The 27,357-nt window shown below is 46.2% G+C and overlaps 1 protein-coding gene across 1 annotated transcript in view; it reads left to right on the top strand.

The window, feature by feature from the left end:
• The window catches only part of LOC144493806 (uncharacterized), a 229,650-nt gene that overhangs the window by 176,908 nt on the left and 25,385 nt on the right, over window positions 1–27,357 (top strand). Inside the window, exons 23-27 of the mRNA XM_078213330.1 lie at window positions 9,624–9,668; window positions 14,572–14,604; window positions 14,708–14,863; window positions 14,948–15,002; window positions 17,475–17,666. Of these exons, the coding sequence (XP_078069456.1) occupies window positions 9,624–9,668; window positions 14,572–14,604; window positions 14,708–14,863; window positions 14,948–15,002; window positions 17,475–17,666 (481 nt within the window). The remainder of the gene's footprint in view (window positions 1–9,623; window positions 9,669–14,571; window positions 14,605–14,707; window positions 14,864–14,947; window positions 15,003–17,474; window positions 17,667–27,357) is intronic.

Below are 27,357 nucleotides of genomic sequence, written 5' to 3' on the forward strand. Positions count from 1 at the left end.
CATGCAGACGCTACGACAATGGATGAATGAACACCGCTCGACAATCACCAGGCAAGTGTTCTCTTCCTGTTGGGGAACACTTCAGTGGTCACGGGCATTCGGCCTCTGATATTCGGGTAAGCGTTCTCCAAGGCGGCCTTCACGACAACGCAGAGTCACTGAGCAGAGACTGATAGCCAAGTTCCGCACACATGAGGACAGCCTCAACCGGGACCTTGGGTTCATGTCACACTATCTGTAATCCCCACGACTTGCCTGGGCTTGCAAAATCTCACTAACTGTCCTGGCTGGAGACAATACACATCTCTTTAACCTGTGCTTAACCCTCTCTCCACTCACATTGTCTGTACCTTTAAGACTTGATTACCTGTAGAGACTCGCATTCCAACCATTATTTTGTAAATTGAGTTTGTGTCTTTATATGCCCTGTTTGTGAACAGAACTCTCACTTACCTGACGAAGGAGCAGCGCTCCAAAAGGTAGTGGCTTTTGCTACCAAATAAACCTGTTAGACTTTAACCTGGTGTTGTGAGACTTCTTACTGTGTTTACCCCAGTCCAATGCCGGCATTTCTACATCATAGGCATTCTTCAACAGGGTGAAAATTGATTTGGGGCCTCTGCACAACCAAAGTAGTTGTATAAACATTAATGAAAAATGCTGTCATTCCGGTGTTAATGATCTGGGTTCATGTAGTTTAGTTTTACACTATTGTTCCAATGGAATTGTGTGATGTTCAGTGTCAGAGTACAGTGCTGATAATTGCTGCTGTGGGTGTTGAACCCACATTCCCGATAAACAATGCTCCTCTGTTCTAAAATACTCCATCAGAAAGCAGGCTAATTGGCCTCTATATCCAGAGGCAACTCATAAAGTCCAATCATCAATCTGGCTTTTACCTCAGCAGCTGCACCAATGCTGAACCCTCACCATCAATAAATCTTTGCTTGACGAAATGCTGGCTCATCAGTAAATAATGGATGCCAAGGCATGATCCTAAATTACTCTGAACCCATTCACTTACACAGAATTAAAATTAGGCCCAAAGTATCTATACTTGAGCAGCTGACAGATGCAGCTCTATATGGATAGTCCATGCTATAGTGATTGTTCTTCTGCTGACTCAGATTTTCTTGCTGTTTGGACAGCATATTTGACATTATTAGTTTTGAAGCAAAATATTTATTTGTTTAAAAAAGTCATTAATATAGTGGCTTTTGCAACCTCAAAATGTCCCAAAGTGCTTTACAGTCAATAAAACACTTTTTGAAGTGTAATTGCTGTTACGTTCCAGGGAACACAATTGGGCGGGATTCTCCAGCCTTGGCAGAGGGCCCGCAAGAATCCCAATGACCCGCAGAATGGGGCGATGGCCAAAATTCAGGATTCCCAACAGGCATCAAGGCAATCGGAATTCACATGACCTTCCCCGCCGACCTTGATCAGGTTCCCACCCATAGTGGACGGCAACCCAATAATTATGCAAGTCGACCACCCATTCACCAGCCCCCTGCCATGCATCCAGCCACCCAGTGGGGACAAATTAGTTGTATAAACATTAATGAAAAATGTTTCATTAGAGCTTTGTGATGGCAATCACAAGCATGGATATACCATGCCAGACCCTAAGGGTCCAGGGGAGCTCCAGCAACCCTTCAGAACAGAGGGACATCCTCCCACCAACCATTCAAATCACAGGTCAACCCCGCGACACCACACCGCGCAGGCATGAGGGTGACCCGACCCCCCCTCAGCCCCCACCCCCTCAAACCTCCCACTCAGGCTTCCTTCACCCTCAGATCCACACTGAGGCCTCCCCATTCAGGCCATACACCTTGGGAGTGCCAGTGGTGCACTGACACTCTGGCACTAATATCCTGGCCTGGCACCTTGGGTCCTGAATGGGATCAAGGAGGTAGGTACAATGGCCATTTGCCCCTCTGCCACTGCAGACTGCAGAGGATGGGTCCCTCAAGGATCCTGGGGATTGGGTGGGCTCAAGTTGGGGGAAAGGGGTTGACCTCGCCACTTTCCCCTGGGATGGGAGTCGTATGGCTGGACCGCCCTTGCTAGCCCTGGCAAACGTGAAGACCATCCCTGGCATGGTGATCTCAGGCAGCCCTGTGATCAACGTCTGAGTTCCTGCCTGTCAGCTGTGCAATTTCTGAAGTAGCCAGGTCACTTTAACCTCCATGCCCCCTGTCACCTGGCAGGATTTTAAATCGTTGCAGCACTCCATTCTGCAGCCTCCCTATCTGAGTGGGGAGGGAGTCTGAGGGGGGTGAGGGGCTGTGGGTGTTTGAGGTGGGAGAGGGGTTGAGAGGGGAGGAGGCTGAGGGAGGAGGGGGACTAAGGGGGGCCTGAGAGGAGAGGAAGGCTGAGGGGGGCCTGAATGGGTGATGTTATGGGGGAGTGGGCTGAGTGGGGGTCTGAGGGTGGGGTGGGGGATGCAGAGGGCTGTGGGTGTCTGAGATGGGAGGGGGGCTGTGGGGGGAGGGTGCTGAGGGAGGAGGGGGGCTGAGGGAGGAGGGGGACTAAGGGAGATTGAGATAAGGTCTAACGGGGAGGTGGCTAAGGTAGAAGAGGGGCTGAGGGGGGCCTGAGAGGAGAGGAAGGCTGAGAGGGGCTTGAATGGGTGGTGTTAAGGAGGTGTGGGCTGAGTGGGGGTCTGAAAGGGGAGGAGGCCTCGGGGGTGTCAGGTCAGATCACCCTCATTCCTGCATAGTGTGGGTGGAGTGGCCCCTTATTTGAGTGTTGGGGGGGAAGATGCCCCTCATTGTTGAGGAGTTGGTGGTGCTCCCCTGGACACTCAGAGTGCAGCATGCCAGGACCATGGTAGTGATGATCAACACTAAAGCCCACCCAGTGCATTTCCTGCTGGGGGGTTGGGTCCATGTGAATGGACCCTCAAACCTGCTAATTGTAATATATTAATCTGGTTGACACTCATTCTCGGCAGGAACCTGACCGGGGCTGGCAGGGTGGGTTGGGTGAATCCCGATAGCCCTCACGCCCAGCGGGAATCACAATTTTAGCCACAAAGCCCGATTCAGTGGGCAATCAGGATTCCCGCCATCGGCGAATGGGGCCAATGGATACCCCTCCACCCCCAAGGATGTTTTATTAGTTTATTTATTAGTGTCACAAGTAGGCTTACATTAACACTGCAATGAAGTTACGTGAAAATTCCCTTGTCGCCATACTCTGGCATCTGTTTGGGTACACTGAGGGAGAATTTAGCATGGCCAATTCAGACTGTGGGAGGAAACCAGAGCTTCCAGAGGAAACCCGCGCAGACACGGGGAGAACGTGCAAACTCCACACAGCCAGTGACTCAAGCAGGGAATCAAACCCAGATCTCTGGCAGCAGTGCTAACCACTGTGCTGCCGTGTTTTAGTTCCCAATTCACATTATAATCTCGCCAATAAGTTTCCAATTTAATTGCCAAACCTAATTGCAAACCAATCGATTGGCAGGAGCATTTTCTCTTAAAGAGAGGTTGCATTGCCTTGCAGTTTCCAAGATTCTAAAAGAATCTGCTCTAAATGAGCCACAGGCAAGCCTCTTCTTTCTCAAAGGTGATTGTAAAAGAGGTGGGGGTGATGAGGAAACTCCTGTTTCCCAGCAATGCCAGGCAGCTTGTCAATCACTCCATCTACCATGTGTGGAGACACAGTTTCAAGGTCACCTGGCCAGCACCAATGCAGTAATGCTTCACTGCAAGGTTAAGTACTGCACTTTATTTATTCCTCTCTCTTGAACCCATAGCAGAGGTGCTTCAAGGCTCCCCTCACTCCTCAACCAACCCTCCATCCAGCACTATGAACAATTCCCTCCCTTCTATCACAAGACAAAATTCTACTTCTTCCCATTCTCATTACAAACACATATTCACTACTGACCAAGATTAATTTTGTTCTTGGCTTCCCAACCTCTGCTGTGCCACTTTGAATTTGCAAACTCCAGAATTCAAATGCTTCAAGAATATGAATACTGCATTGTGATTAACCAAATTGTATTTGTTGTTTCCAGAAAATGTAGCTAATTAATCCTTTATTTGAAAAAAGAGCAGAAACACCGGGGCATGACTTTTGAAGTCAATATTCTGGAACTTTCAGTTTGAGCAACAGAGCCAAGATAACTGTTCACGGCAGTACATTCTGGTGATGTCGGAATAGATATTTTAAGATTTTGTTTCCAGACAGTTCACACTGTTTGGAGGTAATCCACATGCAGCTTGTACTGCAGCTGTCTAAACCCAGACTGTTAGAAACAGCATTGCAAAGCAAGCATTCACAAGGACACATACATGACTGGATTCATCCTTTGTGGATGTGTTGGAATGAAATTGCTGTATTTCAGACTAAATATGTTTTTGCTTTTTCTCCTGCAAATTGATTTCATTTTTGTATTATTCCCATTTTTGACAAGGTGGTAAAACATCTAAATCTAATTTCCATGGCAATTTTTCGATGTAAACACTTTACTTTCCAAGGAAAACATAGCAATTACGATAATGCATACCATTCCACACCTAACGTAAGTTACGATAATGCATAACCATTGCACACCTAGCCTAAGTGACATATTGTTAGGAAATAGATATCGTTTTAAGTAAGATATATTTATATTTATGCGTGTTGGGTATTGTCTACAGCTTTACTTTTTAGTTTCATTTTTAAAAGATGCCTCTAAGTCTGCAGGTTTGTTTAGATACCTGCCTTTTAATGAGGGTTTTATGATGTCAAAGCAAACACAGGGCATAAAAAACAGGGTTGTTACCTAGCAACCAGGGCCCACACAGAAAAGCAGAAGCAGTTTGAGTCAGTTGGAACAAGGTAACACAGAAGCAAAGAGCTTTTCACAGAAACTGCCAGAACAGGGATGAAGAGAGGCTACAGAGACCAAGCCCCAGACTAAAGAACAGGAAAGTACCAGAAACCAGGCAATGGGACAGAAGAAAGTTCCAAGAAGACTGTGAAGTCAAAGGAATAAAGAACGGGAATCTGAAAAAAAGGTCCTGTTCAGTGAAGTCAAGAGAGGTTCCCAGTTAAAAGGAAGGGCTGCAAGGAGCAGATCTGGGATAATGTGGCTTTGCAAGAAACCAGAGAACCAAGGTTGGTGACTCCTTCCTATGGGCCTGTGGAACACTAGTGCTTTGTTGGCATGCCAGCTTATCTAAAGATTGAATGGAAGGGGAAGCTTGAAAGCACATGGCATTCCAGGAAACAGGAATATCTCAAGTAGATGTTGAAATCCTGGAGGGGGATCCTTGATAAAGACACCTAGGAAAAGTTTGGAGAAGATTACAAGGCGTGTTCTTTGAGAGCAAAGATTGGAAACCCTCAAGTGAAAAACAGAATTTCAATCAGACGAGTTGTCTAATAGCGTGACAAGCATCTGGGGGGATTTGATGAGAAATTCATAGAAGTTGTTTGTGTGGCATCTGTCACTTGGTTTCAGACTGTGGGGTGTCTGACCACCGTTCACCTATTGGTTTACATGACTGTGTACATACTATGAACACTAGAGTATAAGATAGATTTTGTAACTGGTATTATCCTTACAACTCCATGTATATCTGTAAAGGTATAATGGGATGAAGGAGTAGTATAATATAGTTCATCTTTTCTTACTTAATAAATGTTTTTTCTTTGTTAAACATTTGTCAGCTGGCTCCTATTCAGTAGCCACCTTCCATGTAGCTAAACAAAAAATAAAAGTTAGGACCTATTTATCTATCCACCCTGGGATCTGACTTGGCCAGTGGTAACAGCAGCTAGGATCATACTATATATTGTAAACTTTAACCCTAGCAGAAATGTGTCACTTATGTTACAATGTAAAAAATTGAATGACCAGGTAATCATATGGGCCATGAATTGGGTAACCTGGCCTGTGCATTTGAATTGCTAATACGCATTTTCAGCACATAATGCTCAACACCACTAAACAGTAAAATGTGTCCACTCATTTCTGTCTATCTCCTCCTTAAATGTAATCAATGTCCCAGCATCTACCACACTCTGGGGTACTGAATTCCACAGATTCACCACTCTTTCAGAGAAGTAGTTTCTCCTCATCTCAGTTTTAAATCTGCTACCCCTTATCCTAAATCTAAGACCTCTTGTTCTAGATTGCCCCACAAGAAGAAGCATAGGCCCCATGTCTACTTTGCCAATACCTTTTATCATCTTATATACCTCAATTAGATCTTCCCTCATTCTTCTAAACCTAAACAAGCCTAAACTGATCAATCTCACTTCCTAAGACAAACCCCCTCATCTCTGGAATCAATCGAGTGAACCTCCTCTGAACTGCCTCTGATGCCACTGCATTTTTTCTCAAATAAGGGAGACAAAACGGTACTCAGTGCTCCAGGTGCGGTCTCATCAATGCCTTGTGTAGTTGCAACAACATTTCCCTACTTTTATACTCTCTTCCTTTCGCGAGAAATGCCAAAATTCCATTTGCCTTCCTTATTGCTGCTGAATACCAGTTTTTTACGATTCATGCATGAGGACACCCAGATCCCTCTGCACCAGAACACTCCAATGTCTCTCTCCATTTAGATAATGAGTTGGCTTTCCATTCTTCGATCAAGATGGATAACCTCATATTTATCCATGTTAAACTCCATCTGCTACATTTTGGCCCACTCATTTAACGTATCTACATCCATTTGTAAATTTCTTATTTCCTCATTGCAATTTCCAGTTCCACCTATTTTAGTATCACCTGCAAATTTGGCTATAGTACCTTCTATCCCTGTATCCATTAATATAGATTGTAAATAGTTGGGGCTCAAGGACTGAACCCTGGCGCATCCCACTGGTTGCTAACCAGAAAAAGACCCATTTATCCCAACTCTCTGTCTTCTGTCAGTTAGACAGTCTTTATCCAAGCTAATAAATTACCCCTAACCCCTTATGATCTTACCTTGTATATTAACCTTCTGTGTGGCAAATACCTTCCTGAAGTCCAGATATATTACATCTGCAGTGTGGGGGGGTTTGGGGGGGTTGGGGGGGGGGGTACCCATTACCACTTTGCTTCAAAGAACTGTAGCAAATTAGTCAAACACGATTTACCCTGGTTGTCTCAATGGGGGCCTTGTCTCTCTATCATTAGTAATATAGAATGCTGGCCCCAGAATGACAGTTCAGAGATGCTGGAAAATAAGCATTGGTCTAGTTCAGTGCCACATGATTTGGAAAGTATGCAACATAGAACATGTGGCCACTCAATTTTAACACAGGTGGCTATTGTTTCTTCAGCCAGCCCTGGCTGGCTGTCAAGGGAAATGTCTGTGCAGGTCTGCAGGTGTGCAATACATCCTGTTTCCAGACCCTGAAATGGGGCAGGCAGATCCCCCACACCCCATTCCATGACTGCTGGACCATCCCTTCCTCCCTCCAACTGAGACTGTGGAACTACCCAACTGCACATCTCTCACATGAGACACAGGACAGCAGTATAAATTCCAGGACAATCACGTAAAATACAGGATAGTTGGTCACTTGGGTGGAAGCTCGAGAAAGTCTGTGCAATCTGATAACATAGGCAAAGTTCAATAAGCAGCACATGGGCATGCAGAAAAATGGAGAGCACTAGTCTGATATCAGACATTTGTGACACAGAGGCACAATGGTTAGCACTGCTGCCTCACAGCGCCAGGGACCAGGGTTCAATTCCTAGCTGTCTGTGCGGAGTCTGCATGTTCTCCCCACATCTCTGTGGGTTTCCTCCGGGTGCTCCGATTTCCTCCCACAGTTCAAAAGACATGCTGGTTAGGTGCATCGGCCATGTTAAATTGTCCCTCAGTGTCCCAGACAGGTGCTGGTGTGGTGACAAGGAGATTTTCACAGTAACTTCATTGCAGTGTTAATGTAAGCCTACTTGTGACACTAAAACTTGGACGGGTTCATGGATGAGAGGGGTGTTGAGGAATATGGTCCAAGTGCAGGTCAGTGGGACTAGGCAAAAAATGGTTTGGCACAGACAAGAAGGGCCAAAAGGCCTGTTTCTGAGCTGTAATTTTCTATGGTTCTATGGTTCTAATAAATAAACTTGAACACAGAGTTCAGGGGACCATAGAGAGACTAGCAGTGTCTAGACCAGTTAGTTTCCAGTTAAATCATCTGTTCCCAGTAAATCACAACCAGAAACAGCCAGTGTTGGCTGACAAGATCAGGCACCAACTGATTTCCATTTGGATTTCCCAGTTGTTCATGTTGCATGCAGGTTATTCCAGTTGCATGCCAGTTCGAAACAGTTGCAGTTTTCAACCAGTTTCACCAGACTTTTCCTTCTGAGAGTTCCTTGCAAAGAACTTGAGGGGGTAAAATTCTTTCCTAGCATTGACTCCAGTGAGGTCTAGCAGTGCTGTGTAGTGGGCAAAAATGACAGGCAGTTTTGGTTGCGGGCCATCTGTGATTTTCCCCGGCGAGGGGTAAGTACAAGTGAGCTCAAACAACAGCATCTGTCACTCACTAATGACATGTAATTCATGCCATTAATGTTGATACCAACCTCGTGTCCTTTCTGGTGATTTTGCTGGCAAAACAGTACCAGTAAGAGCAGGTGAGGTGAGAAAGCAGGAGCTAACCCAATTTTTCACCTCTCGCGCTATTTTACTGACTGGCCACGCTGGTCGATCGGCATGGCAAGCGGGTAAGATTGCACCCTTGGTTTCCACTGGTGGAGACCAGGTGCCATGGCCATGCCAGAGGAATTGGAGGACATTGAAGCCTCCAGGTGGTCAGGGGCATGGCTGGGCAGTGCCCATCATGCAATGCGCATCTGGTGCACTGGCAGCGCCCACTTGACACACTGGCAGTGCCAATTGGGCACTGTAGGTGTGACAGCACAGTGCCAAAGGGGTGGGGCCAGAGTGGGCCTGGCACCTGCGTGGGGTCTTTGACAGGAGATGTAACTGGGGGTTATAATGGGTACCTATGCACAGAGGGTCCATACAGGGGGTGCAGTTCGTGCAAGGGTGGATCGTGATGGGGGTCATAATGGGGGGGCATGTCGGGGGTCTGCACAGAATGGGCATGTCAGGGGTTGCCAGGAGACCCATCAGGAGTGCTCTGATTCCCTGATACCAATGTCCTGTGTCAGTGTAGGGGGGTTGAACATGCCGCCCATGAAGGGGGGGGTTCCCAATGTCCATAGGTGGCGGAAGGAGGTCTCCCAGTTCACCGGCAGATTGGGGCGCCCTGGTGAAATGGTGCCCAAGCACTCTGAAGCCAATTCCACCATGTGTTAGCCTCCCCTCCCTTGCCAGCACCAACTCCCAGTTGTCCAGAAAAGTGGCGGAGTGTCGAAAGATTACGACATTCTGATGCTTGTAATGTCTTGTGACATTATGATATTAGAATTTTTGTGGGAAAATTCTGCCTTTGATATCTAAGCAGCTCTATTTAAAATGTTTTCCTATTTGAATGTTTACTCACTGAAAGTTAATTGGTTAAAATATAATTTTGATGTTTTCGTCCAAGTTAGGACTATTAGATATTGACGTCAGTAAATGTATCATACAGTTAAATAACCTTAATTGTATGATACATTTACTGACATAGATCCTCTTAGTAATACTGATTTCCATTTCTGTTGAAAGGGTGACAGGGGTATAACAGGAGAGCGAGGAATGCCAGGACTACAGGTAACACCTAACCCATATATTTCCCTTTGCTTGTAATTTATGTCCTTTTGCATATCTATATACAGCATCATATTAAAGTGTTTTTGACTTAGATTTGTTTAAAATTTGCATACAAAATAGCAATAATCTCACACAATGTTCAAGGTAATTACAAAAGTAAAATACTGCGGATGCTAGAAATCTGAAATAACGTTTTCTGTTTCTACAACAGCTTATATTTATATAGCACCTTTAATGTAATAGAATGCCCAAGACACTTCACTGGATCATTACTTTTTGTAATTCATCCCTGGGACGTGGGCCTCACTGTTTAGGATTTATTGCTCATTGCTAGTTGCCCCTCAGAAGGTGGTGGTGAGCTGCCTTCTGAACCGCTGTAGTCCCTGAGTTGTAGGTGCATTCGCAGTGCTGGTAGGGAAGGAATTCCAGAATTTTGTCCCAAGACAGTGAAGGAACGGTGATATATTTCCAAGTCAAGAAGGTGAGTGGCTTGGAGGGGAGCCTACAGAAGGTGGTGTTTCCAGCATCTGCTGCCCTTGTCCTTCTAGTGGTTGTTAGTTTGGAAGGTGCTTCTTAAGAAACCTTGGTGAGTTCCTGCCGTGCATCTTGTAGCTGGTACACACGGCTGCTATTCATTGGTGGTGGAAGAATTGAATGTTTGTGGAAGGGGTAGCAGTCAAGCAGTGAGTTATTCACCCCAGGGTTCCTAGCCTGTGGCCTGCTTTAGTATTTATATGGCTAGTCCAGTTCAGTTTCCGGTCAGGGTAATAGTGGAGGATTCTGCGATGTTAATGTCAAGGGGTGATAGTTAGATCCTCTCTTGTTGAAGATGGTCATTGCCTGGCAAGTATGTTGCGCAAATTTTACATCATTTGTCAGCCCAAGCCTGGATATTGCCCAGGTCTTGCTGCATTTGGACATGAACTTCTTTAGTTTCTGACGAGTCACAAATGGTGCTGAACACTGTGCAATCATCAGTGAATAGCCCACTTGACCTTATGATGGAAAGAAGGTCATTGATGAAGCAGCTTTAGATGGTTGGGCCTATTTTAAACCAAGATAAAATATCAAGCCATATAAGGCAGCATTATGGCAGAAAGCCAAAAACTTGGTTAAAGAAGTGGGTTTCAAGGAACATCATAAAAGATAGAGGCCACAATTTAATCCAGAAGATGTGGCTTTTCCCATGTTTCTCATGAAAGTTGCGAAAGGTCTGGTTCCTCCGACGTGGGATGCCATGACACAATTTTGTGTGGCTCAGAAAATTAGTTGCCCCAAGAGGCAGGATATCCCACCTCCAAGAGCTGCCAGCCAATCAGAGTGCAAGCAACTCTTAAGGCTCAGCAGCTCCACCATGAGCAGGGGCCACTCATTCGACTGCACCCGTCCTGGACCCAGCATCAACGGAAGTTTAGGCAAATGGCACAGGCTCACTCAGGCAGGCCCTAGTGTGAGGCTGGGGTTTGGAGTATGGGGGTGGGGACAAAGATCCTGAAGCCATAGGGGGACAAAGCAGGTGCAGTCTTTTCTGCTGGATGTCCTCTGGGAGGCATGGGGTGCCTGAGCAGGAGGGAACATTCTCAACATCAGGCCTTGCCACGTGGATTGGCACCCCACCACAACTGGTAAAACACCAGCAGCAGCATGAAGAGGCACTTAATTGGCCTACCACAAGCACAATTGAGCCACTTACGTGGCCGATTATGGGCCCTTTCCCACCTCTGTTAAGATTTTGCCCACGTCAGAGGAGCTCACCAAGTAAACCCTGGTGGCCCGCCCCCATCAGACTTTCAAGGAGGGAAGAGGCCTTCCTTTATGAGTACTCCATGGTCCACAGAGAAATCATTGTTAGGAATGTCTATCACCCCCATAGCAATAGTACCTCATGCCCTCAGTGACCCCTATCCTCCTCTGATTGCTGGGGTCTGCTTGCTTTGCCCAGGCATCCCCCAACCTCACTTACTTGCCTTCGAGAGTGTCTCAGAAATTGACGGATTCTCTCCTTGCTGCTGAGATTATTGAGCTGCCAGCCCTCGGATTGGCTGAACAACTCTTGAAGGCAAGCCAGCGTGATGGCAGCCACTTTATTGACCGCTACCTGTAAAATGTTGCCCCTGAGTCCCTGGCTGGCCAAAGGGGCCTCGCCTCCGGTTATGACACTAACAGTGGGATTTCTGGGTCACATAGAATTCAGCCCCAAGGTTGCGAACAGTCAGGTTTGGTATCAGATATTTGCCAAGGTGAGAAATAGAGTTGGTCACTAGGGAGTGAATACCTGCTTTCGGATGTTGTGGCCATGGAATACATGTAGCTGAGAAATAGGGACTGTAATAATCTTACCAAGGCCAATCTGCCGTCACCATCACCCTTTATCTACAATGTGCTCAAAATGCCACTCGGTGGCTGCAGTTTACAGATCAGCCCACAAGTCTTTCAGTTGCTGGCCTGAGTGGAGCCAGCTGGTTTTAAACCCCCTATTGGGCAAGCCGCCACTTGCCTAACAGGAGAGCTCATATTCTAACAGGCCCACGGGAGATCTCGTGATGATCCCCCAGGGTCAGCATAATATCCCTCCCCTCTCAAGCCTGTTTCTTTCCTAGCACAGGAGGGTCTTTTCCGCCACTTAGCGATTAGCCTGAGGCAGGACCGGATCAAGAGGTGTGAAACAGATTGGAGACCTTCACTTCCAAAGGGAGGACCATAAAGCCATTGATACTGGTTCTTCCTGAGGTCTTTCTTCATTTGGGGCACCGATCTCTTCGCTTCCATCTCGGAATCCGTGTCCTCATCACCTGGGGTTGACTTTTGGTGGTGGTTCGATGCTGGCAGTGATCATCCCCATGACTGGTAATGAGACCTGCACTGGCATGAGCTCCCTATCCTGAGATGGTCCAGGTGCTTCCTGACAATTTTACCCCACATTCGGGCCTTATATAATACAGGCCCCATTTTTTTTGTTATGATCTCGGGAACCTAACTGAGGCCATCCCCAAAGTTCCTCATGTGACGAGGTCACCAGTTTAGAACATTCTTTCTGTCCTTGCAAAATCATAGTCCTTCTTCCGATTCTCTTGTTGGGACTTCACCCTCCCCATCAGGTTTGGGAACAGTAAGCTTAATCTTGTCCAAAGCCTCAGTTGCATTAATAATTCCACTGAGGCAAATCCTGTCATGAGGGGTAGCCCTTTAGTCAAATAAAAATCTTGCCAGTTTGGTCTCTGTGGACGCTTGTGGGTTTCTTCGTCCTGCCAAACTTAAAGGTCTGCATCGCCCATTCAGCCAACCCATTCGATAATGGGTAATAGGATGCTGATGTGTTTGATTCCACTGGAAAGCATGAAGGTCTGAAACTCGGTGCTTATAAAGGCGGTGCCATTGTCAGAGATCAGGACTTCAAGTATCCCATGCGAGCAGAAACCTTGTCGCAGTTTCTCAATAGTAGCATGGGAAGTGGCGGAACCTATGCGACGTATCTCCAACCATTTGGAGTAAGTATCAACCATAATTAGGAACATGGAGCCCAAAGATCCATCATAACAGGGACCAAGAGTAAATCCTTGGAGGATATCAAACAGATCAGGAAGAGAAGCCTTTACAATTTAATTGAAATACAGATGGAAAATCCAAATTTATTCAAATTGGAGTAGATGGTGTGGGAAAACAAGAGAGAAATCAGACTAAACAGATTTGGTACTAAAATAATTAGGTTATTTTCAGTGTTGCAATTAACAAAGGAACCGTTTCATGTTCTTATATTGTAATTGACCTGGAGATGGGAGTAGTGATTTAAAATGATTGAGATGTGTCCTCTGGATCCAATTTGATAGGAATTCAATCAGACTAACTAATCAAAACACTAATTAATGTTTTAATTAAAAAGCATAATAATTATGTGCCAACATAAAATCAATTAAGTGCTTTAAAAATCAGGTGATATTTATGGAAATATTGTACTAAAATTATATTGTCGTTCATAATGCAATATTGTTACGATCAGGTGAGGAGGAGTGAATTGGCTCTCCTCTGTTAAGTGTCCTAGATTGCTCACAACAAATGTTTTTAAATTTATTTTCCCCGTGGCTTCCTTTTCCAAATCCAAAGCCAGAATTCTCCGATGACGCCTGCGGTTGGGATTCTCCAGTCCAGCTGCAGGGAATGGCAACTTGGCTGAGCACCAAATTCTTCATTCCTGCTTGATGCAAGGGAATTCTCAGGTGTATTGAGTGAAATCAGTCATGGTTGACAAAATGATGAGGAGCCAACAAAAAATTAGTGCTATCATAAATCAAACTACGAGCAATGGCGTGTTTTATGGTGACCTTATAGCGAAAATAATGCTTTCCAAGTATATTATCAATGTTATTTTGCTCTGTTCAGAGCTGAGAAAAGCTATCGATAGATTGAGACAATAATAAGTAGCTAACAGGGTTGATGTTATAGCTATTAAGACTGGACATCTCAGTTATCTTACCATAAAGTACTTGCAAGTTAGATTGACAATATTAATCCTGAATCCTAAGTTAATTGTTTTGGAATATACTGGCAAATCAAATTGCATTGACACAGTACATATAATGATATTGCAGTATCTCACCTTGACCATTTCACAAATAATGGGTGAGATTCCGTGACCTCCCCTCAGTGATTTTCTTGTGGGCGGGAGAGGGAACACCATTCACTGGTGGCGGGATCCTCTGGTCCTGCCGTGGTCAATGGGGATTCCCAATGAAGTCACCCTAAGCCAGCGGGAAATCTGGGGCAGGGGATGCACCACCGGCAGGACCAGAGAATCCGCCAGTGTGAACGGCCAGAGAAGTCTGGTCATTCAGACAGATTTTACTTATCTTTTGCCTGGGTGTATTGTTCAAATTAAGTACACTGATCATTTAATTATTTTCTACAGGGGACCAAAGGCTCAGAAGGATCAAAAGGAGAGGTAGGCCAACTAAAAAAAGGCTAGCAAATGAATTGTTCATATTATATTTAAGTGTTATAAAATTACCAAGCAATCACTGTTATTCAGAGTCTTTTTCTTCTAGCCAGGTGAGCCAGGAGCATTAGGCACTGCAGGCATTAGTGGTCAAAAGGGAGAACCTGGCTTACCTGGTGGAACTGGTCTTCCAGGGCCTAAAGGAAACAATGGATTTTCAGGAGCACCAGGACCTCCAGGACCTCCAGGACCAGAAGGAATTTCTGTAGGTGTACATGTAAATGTATTTTGATACAACTTCTTGTTTTGTATGCTTTTGCTTATTCCTAATGCCAAACTGTTTTAATAGGGAAGAACCATTTCAGATGAATACATCCGACAGGTTTGCATGGATGTGCTAAGAAGTAAGTATGGAGCATTAATCCTTCCAGATTTAAAATCAACTGAAATTAGTTAAAATAATCACTGCAAAGAAATTTTTATCCTAAAGCTACTTATATTGAAGAGAACTCAGCATAGAATTTTCTGTTGAAGCGTATAAGGAGAAGTACATAGACAGGGATGAAGGATTTCACTTATGTGGAGACACTATGGCTGGAATTCTCCAACCTCACTCATGGCTGGGATTCTCTGGTCCCACTGCTGTAAAGGGAGTTTTGGCTGAGTGCCAAATTCACTGTTCTCGCTGGCAACGGTGGCGGGGCGAACAACATCAGAGAATTCCAGCCTATAAATTCAAATTGCTCTCTTTAGGTGAAGGGATGATTTAATAGAAGTGTCCCAAATTATGCAGTTGGGTCACTAACCAGAAGATGTAGATTTAAGTTAATTGACAAAAGAATCAGAGAGGATATAAGATTTGTTTTATGCATTGAACTATGATCTGAAATTCAGTGCCTAAAAGGGTGGTGGAAACACACTCAATATTGACTTTCAGAAGGGAATTGGATCAATACTTGAAATGGACATTTTGTATTTTGATTTGATTTATTTATTGTCACATGTATTAGTATACAGTGAAAATTAATATTTCTTGTACCATTATTTTAGCTAGTTGGCCACCAGTGGAAGATGGGGTCTCATGAATACATGCAAATTGGACTCCAGTTTGTTGCAATTAGAATGCTGCTGCCAAAAATCACAATAGTTACATTCAGCATCCAAGCTGCCAGTAAAATCGAGTGGCATTGGTTTCCCAGAGCTGCTGCAGTAATATTTTTAGGGTATTTACCAATCATCGGCTGGTAATTCAATTATTGCACCACTATCATTTGTGCTTTATGAATGGCCAGGAGAGTCTGCAGGTTCTTTCACACAGTATTTTGCATGACTTACTTCTGTAAGTTGTATCATCTTGTCACAAGAGTTTTATTGCTCGTTTTGGTTGGAGAAGAGGATTATTTGAAGAAGAGGAGTGGCAGTACTGGCAGCCAATATCAAGAAGCCTATAAAAAAACTCGCCTATAGTTTTAAACCCTTTTCCATTTCTTATTTCTGCTCATAAAGTCTCCGTGCCAATTTACTTCTAATTACATCCTTTCTTATCATTGATATGACCTATTCTTTATCCACTAAGCCTATTCCCGTACCATTTCCCCTATCTTTTCTCATTTCATTCATGGAATGTGAGCATTGCTGGCAAGGCCAGCATTTCTTGTCCATCCCTAATTGCCTTTGAGAAGCAGGGTGGGGCAGGGGAGTGGGGATCATTGAGGCTTTCTTGAACCACTGCAGTCCATCTGGTGCCAATGTGTTAAGGAAATTCCAGGGGCAGAATTTTACACTCCTGCCAAGGCGGTTTAGATGTGAGGGGGAGCATAAAATTGAATGGATGGGATTTCCCCCGGGAACCCTCCCACCCAAATCCAGATGCAATTTCTTAGGCGGACAGGACATCAGGCAGGAACCCCGTCCATTCATCAATTAAGGCCCTTAAGTAGCCACTTAATTCACACTGCACTCTGTTCCAACCACTTGTAAGCAAGCAACAAATTAATAATAGTTAACTTGTTTTGCTGTTCATTGAGGGAAGAATGTTGAATACCTTGATCTTTTTATATAGTGCCGTGGGATTCTTTTTACCCACAACTCAGCAGACAGTCAGTACCTCTAACAGTGCAGATCTCCCTCAGTACTGCACTGAAGTATTATTCTGGGTTACGTGCTCAATTCAACACTGGTGTTTAAAGCTACAACCTTTGGACTCAGGCGAAGCTGGTGCCTACTGGCATTAAAACATAAATTCTGAAGAAATCTTACTTCAATAACACAAAAGATAATCACTCACATATACACAATGATCCAATGATCCTACAATCTGAATGGTAGACTGTGCACAGATGAACTAGGGTGAGGACAATCACGACCACAGTATTGTAGTATGTTTGCCAATCTACACACCTCAGTTCCCCCTTTGAAGTACAATATTGCATAAGCACCTTACGTATAATGTTTAAAGTTTATTTATTAGTGTCACAAGTAGGCTACTGCAATTAAGTTACTGTGAAAATCCCCTGGTTGCCACATTCCAGCGCCTGTCCGGGTACACTGAGGGAGAATTTAACATGACCAATGCGCCTAACCAGCACGTCTTTCGGACTGTGGGAGGAAACCGGAGCACCCGGAGGAAACCCACACAGACACAAGGGAGAACGTGCAGACTCCACACAGACAGTGACCTAAGCCTGGAATTGAACTGGGTCCCTGGCGCTGTGAGGCAGCAGTGCTAATCACTGTGCCACCGTGCCATGTATATATAAAATGTGTGTTGCTTTTTGGCTGTGCGGTGTTGATGAAAATAACTTTACTTTAAATATTTTTGTTTGATTCAATACTTGATTTGATTTTTCATTGCCGCTCCATTCTTTTTTTATTAGCCCAATTATCTTCAGTTTTGCGGAACCAAAGGAATCAAAACTGTTGGCACTGTCAGACACACAAGGGTTCGCCCGGGCCACCAGGACCACCAGGACTGCAAGGCCCACAAGGTTTCCCAGGTCTGGATGGTGAACAAGGTCAACCAGGGCATTTAGGTTTACCTGGTCTTCCAGGCATTCAAGGACTTATGGGTAAGATTGAAAAAATATGTTGAAATCCACTTTAATATGCAACTCATTATACATGTGTATTACTTTTCTTTTTCTTTAGTCCACATTTGGCAAAGAATTTCTAATGTTTGTTTCTGTTTTATTCCTTCAAAAAGAGTGACAATATTGATAAATAGAACTGAAGCACAAGCGAGCTTTTAAATATTCATCCATCTTAAAAATGGCAGAGGCATTAAAACACTCACTTCTGTGTTTTGATGATTATAAATTACATTGAATTCTGCAGCACAGAAACAACTGGTCTATGTCAGTGTTACGAGCATTCTCACATACCACTTTATCCAACTCTATCAACATATCTTTATAATCGTTTCTTCCTCATTTTCTTAACCGTTTTTCTATTAAATGCGATGCAAGGTTAATTTATGCTGAACTTTGCAAGAATAGTGATCACGCATAAGTGCATTTGATTTTCAATTGAGGCGAGGCAGAACTTTACATGGGAGTAATTAAGAGCCAATCTGTTAATCTGCCTTTATTGGTGGTCAGTTCAAAGCACGCCATAATCAGCTTTTGAAGGAATTCAGCAATTAAAGGATGTCAAGTAATAACTGCTTCGATCAAACAAAAAACAGTTATGGGCAGCAGAGAAACTTTGGCAGATGCGCGTTGAAAATGAAAAACATATTCTTGTAATGTTGTGATTGAATGGTTTTACACAGGTCTTTTCAAGTCGCTAAAGTATTGTGCAAATATCAAAAAAGAGCCATGTCTTATTTTGACAAGAAAATGGGTTTATAATGTTCAAAAATACTGGGAGAAATTTTACCAAAAAATGGCAGTGTGTTGGTTCTGGCGCAAAAGATGGAATGTTCCCCGCCAATGGCAGCGGCGTGTTTTCAGGTCGGATCTTATACCTCATTCACAATACTTTCTGTGCTCATGAGTTTCACACCACACTTGTGGCATGTTCCATCTGATTTGCCCGCTCACAACGACTTAACTGTTGAAGGCACTGGGAAGCTCCATATAAGTGGCTCCCCAGCACTTATTCTACAACGGCTGCAGGGGATGGCAGCCAGGAAGCCTGCACCATATTTTTCAGAGGGGGCCCACACCAGGATGCTGGATGCAGTGGAGCAGAGATGGGACACACTCTAACCCCGTTCCAGGAGACGGCCTTCCAGCAGGGTCACCATCTCCACCTGGGATGCAGTGGCAGCCCTGGTAAGTGCAAACACACTGCATAAGAGGATGGGGCAATAGTGCCGGAAGAAGGTGAATGATATTCTTCACTCAGCCAGGATAAGGGAACCATCCCCAGTCTCCCACTGGACCCCCTCGCATCCCCAACCCTTTCTCTCACTCAACCTCCCTGGACTTAGCCAACACCATGTACCAGGTTTCTCACTCCCTCCCACAATCACCATGTTCCCCCAGTAGTTGCTATGCTCCTCACACTCCATCTCCCCACCCAAACCCCACGTTTGCCAGACCTCGTCACCATCTTAAATGTCAACAATCCCACCTACACTCTCCCTCTCTGTGTCATTGCAGGACAAACTCAACCACAACAAGTGTGAGTGGGCACAGCCGGCTGGAGTCAGGCCTGGGCTCCAAACCCTCACGCGTTTTGAGGAACGAGCCCTCAAGCTGGCCAGGGAGTAAGAAGACTGTGCCTGCGCTACTGGTGAAATGGGGGCAGCAGAGAAACATGAGCATCCTCAAAACATATGCTGTCATTCCTCAGGTCTCAAGTGAGCATGTCTCAAGCCTCATGTTTCCTCATATCCCCTGATGCCATGTCTCTTCTCTTGCAGACCAGCCAGTTGAACAGCCTCATGCCCCCTGGACCCACCAGATTCCAACAGTTCAGGGGCAACTTCCCCAACCCCACCACTGAAGAGGCGTCACAGCTGTCACCTGCACCCAGCTCCAGCGCAGATACTCACACCTCAATAAGTAGAGAGGCTTCTAGGTCACTCACTGGTGAGCACTTCACAGCTGAAGATCCACAGCAGGGATGTCCTAGATTATCGGCACTTGGAGGGATGCTGGAGTCCAGGACTCTGCTGAGCCACTTGCCAATGATGTGCCCTTGGGCCTGGTTATGCCATCCTAGAAGCTGCAGAAGTTGCAAAGGCAGAATTGTGAGTATCAGGAAAGGATGACAGCAGCCCTCCTTGGAGTGCAAAGTTGTTTGGAGGACTCCCATCACCATCTATCCAAGAAGATGGTGCCATCACGTCAGTGCAATGAGGCAACACTGCGAGGGTGGTGTCCATAGTGGAGACCTTGGTGCAGGACGAGCACTCCATGGCAGAAGATGTCCGCATCATGGCATAGCTCATGACCTCCATGTCTGTGCGCGAGCTCCATGGTGCTGGGGTTCAACTGCATGGTGCAGGCACTGGTGGGAATCCACGAGTGGCAGTGCCAAAGGATGGCAGCGCTTCTGGATCTCACTCCAGCTGTGCCTCCATCCTGTGAAGGAGCACAGGGGTCCCCGGGAACCCAAAAGGAAGAGGATTGGCAGGAGTACAACCAGGACCCTCCAGCCAGGGGATCCAGGACTGAGTGAATTCCCGCCACACATGGAGCAGGTGAATGACCACTCCCCGGCGTGAACCCGCCAGTGTGTCAGGAACCCGGAAAATGTTCGAAACCTCTTTGAGCAGTGAGAGCATCTGAACGGTCCCTCCTCAGTGTGAATGCTCTGCTGAGCCATCAGTTCCCCATGTCCCCAGACCATCTGACACCCCCTTTCCTATGAGGAACAGATTTCCAGCCCCTGACATTTAGGAGGGTATCAGGCAAATGCTGCCCAATGCAGGCCTCGGCTCTCAAGGTTCTCGCCCCCCCAAGGCCATCTCAAGCAAAAGAGCGTGGAAGTCAGCATCCACCTCAGCCTCAGCTGTGGATCCTGGGAATATCCCTAGATGTAGCGTGAGGGTGAGGAAGATTAAGGAACCATAGGCACTTAGTGTGCATGGGTGAATATGGGTCACCCGTGTCGATAGGTCACCATTTTGTATTGAATATTTGGCATTGAAAGTCACTTCTTTCATCCACAGAGCCTCCACCCCATCTGTTCATACCAGCAAGCTTGGGGGAACCATTGCACATACCCTGTCTTATCCCTGTGGGGTGTAAGAATGGCCCTACGTTCCTCCCTCACCAACAATGCAGTAAGGAGGCCCTGCTGCCGGCATCGTGCCCCCTGGAGCCCATCCCCCAACCCCCATCCATGAAAGGTTGAACCCCTTCACCCAACTCCATCAAAACTCACCCTCTCATGTCTAACAGTGCTCTCTAACAGTCTAACAGTGCTCTCTAACAGTCTAACAGTGCTCTCTCACAGTCTAACAGTGTTCTCTAGTGATTGCAATACCGAGGTGTTGCCTGGCTGCCCACCTCAACTGGAAGATGGATGTGAATACCAGGACCCCTGATGTGGGTCACCTTATAGTAGCTGATGCTGCGCGTCCCGCCTTTCTGGGCCCTATGATAAGCCCAGTTGATGGCAGAATGCGTGTAGCTCTCTGTCAGGCAGGAGTCAGATATAGCACTAAGGATGAGAGGAGAATCGCTCTATCTTACATGCATAGGCGTCCCTAGCACGCCAGCCCGGTCGAGCCCTGACCACCTCCTGGCCCTCTTCTACCTCCTCGAATGCTTGGTCACCCTCATCATCCTCTTTATCTGAGGAAATGTGGCACTCCTCCATCTGTTCCAGGTCCTGGTGGTCTCCCCTCTGCAGCGCCAAGTTGTGGAGAGTACAGAAGACTACAGTGATGCGGGAGACCCTCTGGGGCCTATATTCTAGGGCACCCCCGGACCGTCCAGGCACTGGAAACCACATCTTCAGCAGACAGATTGCCTTCTCAACCAGCACGCGCTTTGCAGCATGAGCCTCACTGTAATGATTCTCAGCAGGTGTTGTGGCCTCTGCACTGGCATCGTTAATGATTTCAAAAAGAAATTGGATGAACACTTGAAGGAAATAATCAGGGCTACAGGACTAGAGCAGGTGAATGGGACCAACTGGATTGGTCTACAGAGAGCCAACATTGATTTGATGAGCCCAGTGACCTCCTTTTGTGTTGTAATTTATTATATGACATTTTCTGACACTAGACTCAGGCCTTGGGCACCACACTCCTGCCGACAGGTTCTGCGATGTCCAGCTATGCCTTGTTTCGTTTTTTTTTGGCGGGGGGGGGGGGGGGGGGGGGGGGGGGGGGCGGGTGTGGGAGTGGTGGCTGGTCTCTTCCTGCCATACTTAGAAAAGACACATTCATCATGCTTAGGAAATACACTGTGACTTTCACTATCTCCTGCACAACTTCCAGGGAAGAGTCAAAGAACCAGGGTTGGAGGAGCAGTCTTCCCATGTCTTCTTTCTATTTACTTGCCTCCAGAAGTCTTCATAACCAAGGTTTCCTGAATCCCTTCTGACCTTTTCCAGGGTCTCTTTAAATAGAGATAGAAAGTGCTAGAAATACTCAGCAGATCTGAAGAAGAGTCATATTCGGCTCATTAACTCTGTTTCTTTCTCCACAGATTATGCCAGATCTGATGAGTATTTCCAGCATTTTCTGTTTTTTGACTTATCCTTTTTTCACTTATCTTTATCCATCAGTACCTTAAAGCTTACTGAATTGTGGTCACTGTTCCTGAACTGCTCCTCTACTGAAACGCGACCACCTGGCTGGGCTCATTCCCCAATACCAGGTCCATTATGGCCCCTTCCCTAGTTGGACTATCGCAAAAACTCTGTCTGCAAGTATAACAGGTGATCAAGAAGGCAGATAGGATGTTGGCATTTATTGCGAGGGGGATAGAATATAAAAGCAGAGAAGTCTTGCTGCATCTGTACAAGGCATTGGTGAGGCCGCAGCTGGAATACTGTGTGCAGTTTTGGTCCCCTTACTTGCGAAAGGATATATTGGCCTCGGAGGGAGTGCAGAGAAGGTTCACCAGGTTGATACCGGAGATGAGGGGTGTAGATTATGAGGAGAGATTGAGCAGATTAGGTTTGTACTCATTGGAGTTTAGAAGGCTGAGGGGTGAGCTTATAGAGGCATATAAGATAATGAAGGGGCTGGATAGGGTAGAAGTGGAGAGATTCTTTCCACTTAGAAAGGAAACCAGAACTAGAGGGCACAGCCTCAAAATAAAGGGGGGTCAGTTTAGGACAGAGTTGAGGAGGAATTTTTTCTCTCAGAGGGTGGTGAATCTCTGGAATTCTCTGCCCACTGAAGTGGTGGAGGCTACCTCGTTGAATATGTTTAAGTCACGGATAGATGGATTTCTGATCGGTAAGGGAATTAAGGGTTATGGGGAGCAGGCGGATAAATGGAACTGATTCACTTCAGATCAGCCATGATCTTATTGAATGGCGGGGCAGGCTCGAGGGGCTAGATGGCCTACTCCTGCTCCTATTTCTTATGTTCTTATGTTACATACTGTTTCAAGAAATCCTCCTGGATGCTCCTTACAAGTCGACGGTAGTCATGATATGGAGATGCCGGCGTTGGACTGGGGTAAACACAGTAAGAAGTCTCACAACACCAGGTTAAAGTCCAACAGGTTTATTTGGTAGCAAAAGCCACTAGTTTTCAGAGCGCTGCTCCTTCGTCAGGTAAGTGGGAGTTCTGTTCACAAACAGGACATATAAAGACACAACCTCAATTTCCAAAATAATGATTGGAATGCGAGTCTTTACAGGTAATCAAGTCTTAAAGGTACAGACAATGTGAGTGGAGAGAGGGTTAAGCACAGATTAAAGAGATGTGTATTGTCTCCAGACAGGACAGTTAGTGAGATTTTGCAAGTCCAGGCAAGTCGTGGGGGTTACAGATGGTGTGACATGAACCCAAGATCCCGGTTGAGGCCATCCTCATGTGTGCGGAACTTGGCTATCAGTCTCTGCTCAGCGACTCTGCGCTGTCATGTTTCGTGAAGGCCGCCTTGGAGAACACTTACCCGAAGATCAGAGGCCGAATGCCCGTGACCGCTGAAGTGTTCCCCAACAGGAAGAGAACACTCTTGCTTGGTGATTGTTGTTGTAGGGAAATATCCCTTACCAGTGCAGAATAGAAGTTGAGTCGCAAATCAAGGTTCAAAGCGTGTCTTTATTGTACAATTACTGGGATCCCAGGGAGACCCCCGTAGCCAGCTCAGAAACAGTGGCTTGGCCACGTTGATCTCAATTAAATCACATCAGCTCTGGATCTTTATAGGGATCCAAAATTCGCGCGGGAACATTTGATTATGCCTTTTTTTACACAATGTATAAAGTGGTCTGTCAGTTTCAAAAGTCCCTAGGAAGTTTCATGGATTAGCATTTGTATGGTGTGTGTTCGTGTTAATGGGATTACTTGGTCCTGCCCCGGTGTCTAAATGCGTTTCCCATTACCATCTCTATGTGTCCTCTTATTTAAATTGATCCTATTGTTCCGTGTCTGTGTTTCCTGCTTGTGAGATTGAGTGTTAATGTCATCCTGTCCTGTTGGGTGTCTGGGGTATTTCATTCTTAACCTTTTATCCTTATCTCTTAGTTTATCAGATTTTTATGTCTGCCTTGGCCAGTTTAAAATGCAGCTACGCGCTGTTGCTAGGCAGATTAGGGATCTTCCGTAGTTTCTGAAATTCGTGAGTCTCTCAGCTGTGCAGGGGGGGACCCGATCGAATATCCATCCGGGGGTGCCCCTCTGCATTGTTGGCCCGTTATGAGTGGTGCCAATTAGTCCAATATGTAAATATGTTTGATGATGCAAATATGGTTTTCTGGAAAATTTCCTCCTTCATTGTCGAGCGGTGTTCATTCATCCGTTGTCATAGTGTCTGCATGGTCTCCCCAGTGTACCATTTCTCGGGACATCCTTTCGTGCAGCGTATCAGGTAGACAACGTTGGCCGAGTTGCAAGAGTATGTACTGTGTACCTGGTGGATGGTGTTCTCATGTGATGGCATCCGTGTCGATGATCCAGCACGTCTTGCAGAGGTTGTTGTGTGGTGTCGTGGTCACTATTCTCCTGAAGGATGGGTAGTTTGCTGCGGACAATGGTCTGTTTGAGGTTGTGCAGCTGTTTGAAGGCAAGAAGTGGGGGTGTGGGGATGGCCTTGGCGAGATGTTCATCTTCATCAACAACATGTTGAAGGGTCCGGAGAAGATGTCGTAGCTTCTCCGCTCCGGGCTTTTGCGAGCAAATAAACCTGTGGACTTTAACCTGGTGTTGTGAGACTTCTTACTGTGTTTACCCCAGTCCAACGCTGGCATCTCCACATCATGACTACCATCAACACCGAAAACTGCCGGCTCCAAGTGGAGAGGATCTCCAAGAAGATCGCGCATATCGACACAGACATCAAGTTTCTACAAAGATGCAAGAAAGCAGACAAGATACCGAAAGGACTACAGATCACGAACCCACTCAGGTCAACCTATAACACAGACTATGCTGAGAGACTTTGCCGTCGCACCTCTCTCACACTCCTCAACCACCTCATACACCAGCTCTACAGCAAACGTCACATCCTGGAAACCAAGATAGAGTCCATATTCTCAACTTGCGCTCAGGACGCAGACCAGCTGCGAAACTCTGCCAAGCAGATGAGACAAAGGAACAACACCAGCTACATGCACACCAAGAACAGGAAACTTGAGAAACTCAGCATCATCACCAGCAGCAACCAAGCTCCCCCGGTACCACAGTAGAAAACAGTACCACTGCAGGGAGGTCCATTGTCAACTTGTCGGACTACACACTTCAACCAGATGAAATCGAAGTTCTCAGCCGAGGGCTCAATTTCTGCCCCACCACCAAAATAGACCCCATCAGTCTCGCAGCAGACACAGAGAATTCATCAGCCGAATGAGGCTGCAGGAGTTCTTCCACAAACCCCAAGAGGCCAACAGCGAACACAATGAGACAGCTAATTAACCGGAACAGCCGACAGAGAGATCCGCAGTGCAGCAACCGAAGAGGAACGAGTCGAATTGGACTCCTCCGGAAGGCCGCTGCACTCGACTTGACATGTATGCCCAAGCCCATCAGGAGGTGCGTCAACACCAGATTCATCAGCCGCACTCACAAGACAGCCCCGAACATCACCCAAGCACAACGCAACGCCATCGCGCTCTCAAGATCAACCGCAACATTGTCATCAAACCAGCAGACAAAGGAGGGGCCATCGTCATACTGAACAGAACGGATTACTGCAAAGAAGTGTACCGACAACTGAACAACGGGGAACACTACAGACAGTTACCCGCAGATCTGACCAAAGAACCCACCCATCTAGTCAACAGACTGATCAAGACCTTTGATTCAGACCTTCAGAGGACCCTCCGTGCTCTCATCCTACGTACTTCCCGTGTTGGAGATCTCTACTGCCTCCCGAAGATACACAAGGCAAACACACCCGGCCATCCCATTGTATTGGGCAATGGGACCCTGTGCGAGAACCTCTCCAGCTATGTCGAGGGCATCCTGAAACCCATTGTACAAAGAACCCCCAGCTTTTGTCGCGACACTACAGACTTCCTACAGAAACTCAGCACACATGGAGCAGTTGAACCAGGAGCACTCCTCGTCACAATGGATGTCTCGGCATTCTACACCAGCATACTCCACGACGATGGCATTGCTGCAACTGCCTCAGTACTCAACGGCGACAACTGCCAGTTTCCAGATGCAATTTTACAACTCATCTGCTTCATCCTGGACCACAATGTCTTCACCTTCAACAACCAGTTTTTCATCCAGACACACGGAACAGCCATGGGGACCAAATTCGCACCTCAATATGCCAACATCTTCATGCACAGGTTCGAACAAGACCTCTTCATTGCACAGGACCTTCAACTGATGCTATACACTAGATACATCGATTACATTTTCTTCCTTTGGACTCATGGTGAACAATCACTGAAACAACTATATGGTGACATCAACAAGTTCCATCCCACCATCAGACTCACCATGGACTACTCTCCGGAATCAGTTGCATTCTTGGACACACGCATGTCCATTAAGGACGGTCACCTCAGCACTTCACTGTACCGCAAGCCCACGGATAACCTCACGATGCTCCACTTCTCCAGCTTCCACCCTAAACACGTTAAAGAAGCCATCCCCTACGGACAAGCCCTCCGAATACACAGGATCTGCTCAGATGAGGAGGATCGGAACAGACACCTCCAGACGCTGAAAGATGCCTCATAAGAACAGGATATAGCGCTCGACTCATCGATCGACAGTTCCGACGCGTCACAGCTAAAAACCGCACCGACCTCCTCAGAAGACAAACATGGGACACGGCAGACAGAGTACCCTTCGTCATCCAGTACTTCCCCAGAGCGGAGAAGCTACAACATCTTCTCCGGAGCCTTCAACATGTCATTGATGAAGACAAACATCTCGCCAAGGCCATCCCCACACCCCCACTTCCTGCCTTCAAACAACCGCACAACCTCAAACAGACCATTGTCCGCAGCAAACTACCCAGCCTTCAGGAGAATAGTGACCACGACACTACACAACCCTGCTACAGCAACCGCTGCAAGACGTGCCGGATCATCGACACGGATGCCATCATCTCACGTGAGAACACCATCCACCAGGTACACGGTACATACTCTTGCAACTCGGCCAACGTTGTCTACCTGATACGCTGCACGAAAGGATGTCCCAAGGCATGGTAC

Source organism: Mustelus asterias, chromosome 5 (assembly GCF_964213995.1).
Source record: "Mustelus asterias chromosome 5, sMusAst1.hap1.1, whole genome shotgun sequence".
In the NCBI taxonomy this organism is placed as follows: domain Eukaryota; kingdom Metazoa; phylum Chordata; class Chondrichthyes; order Carcharhiniformes; family Triakidae; genus Mustelus; species Mustelus asterias.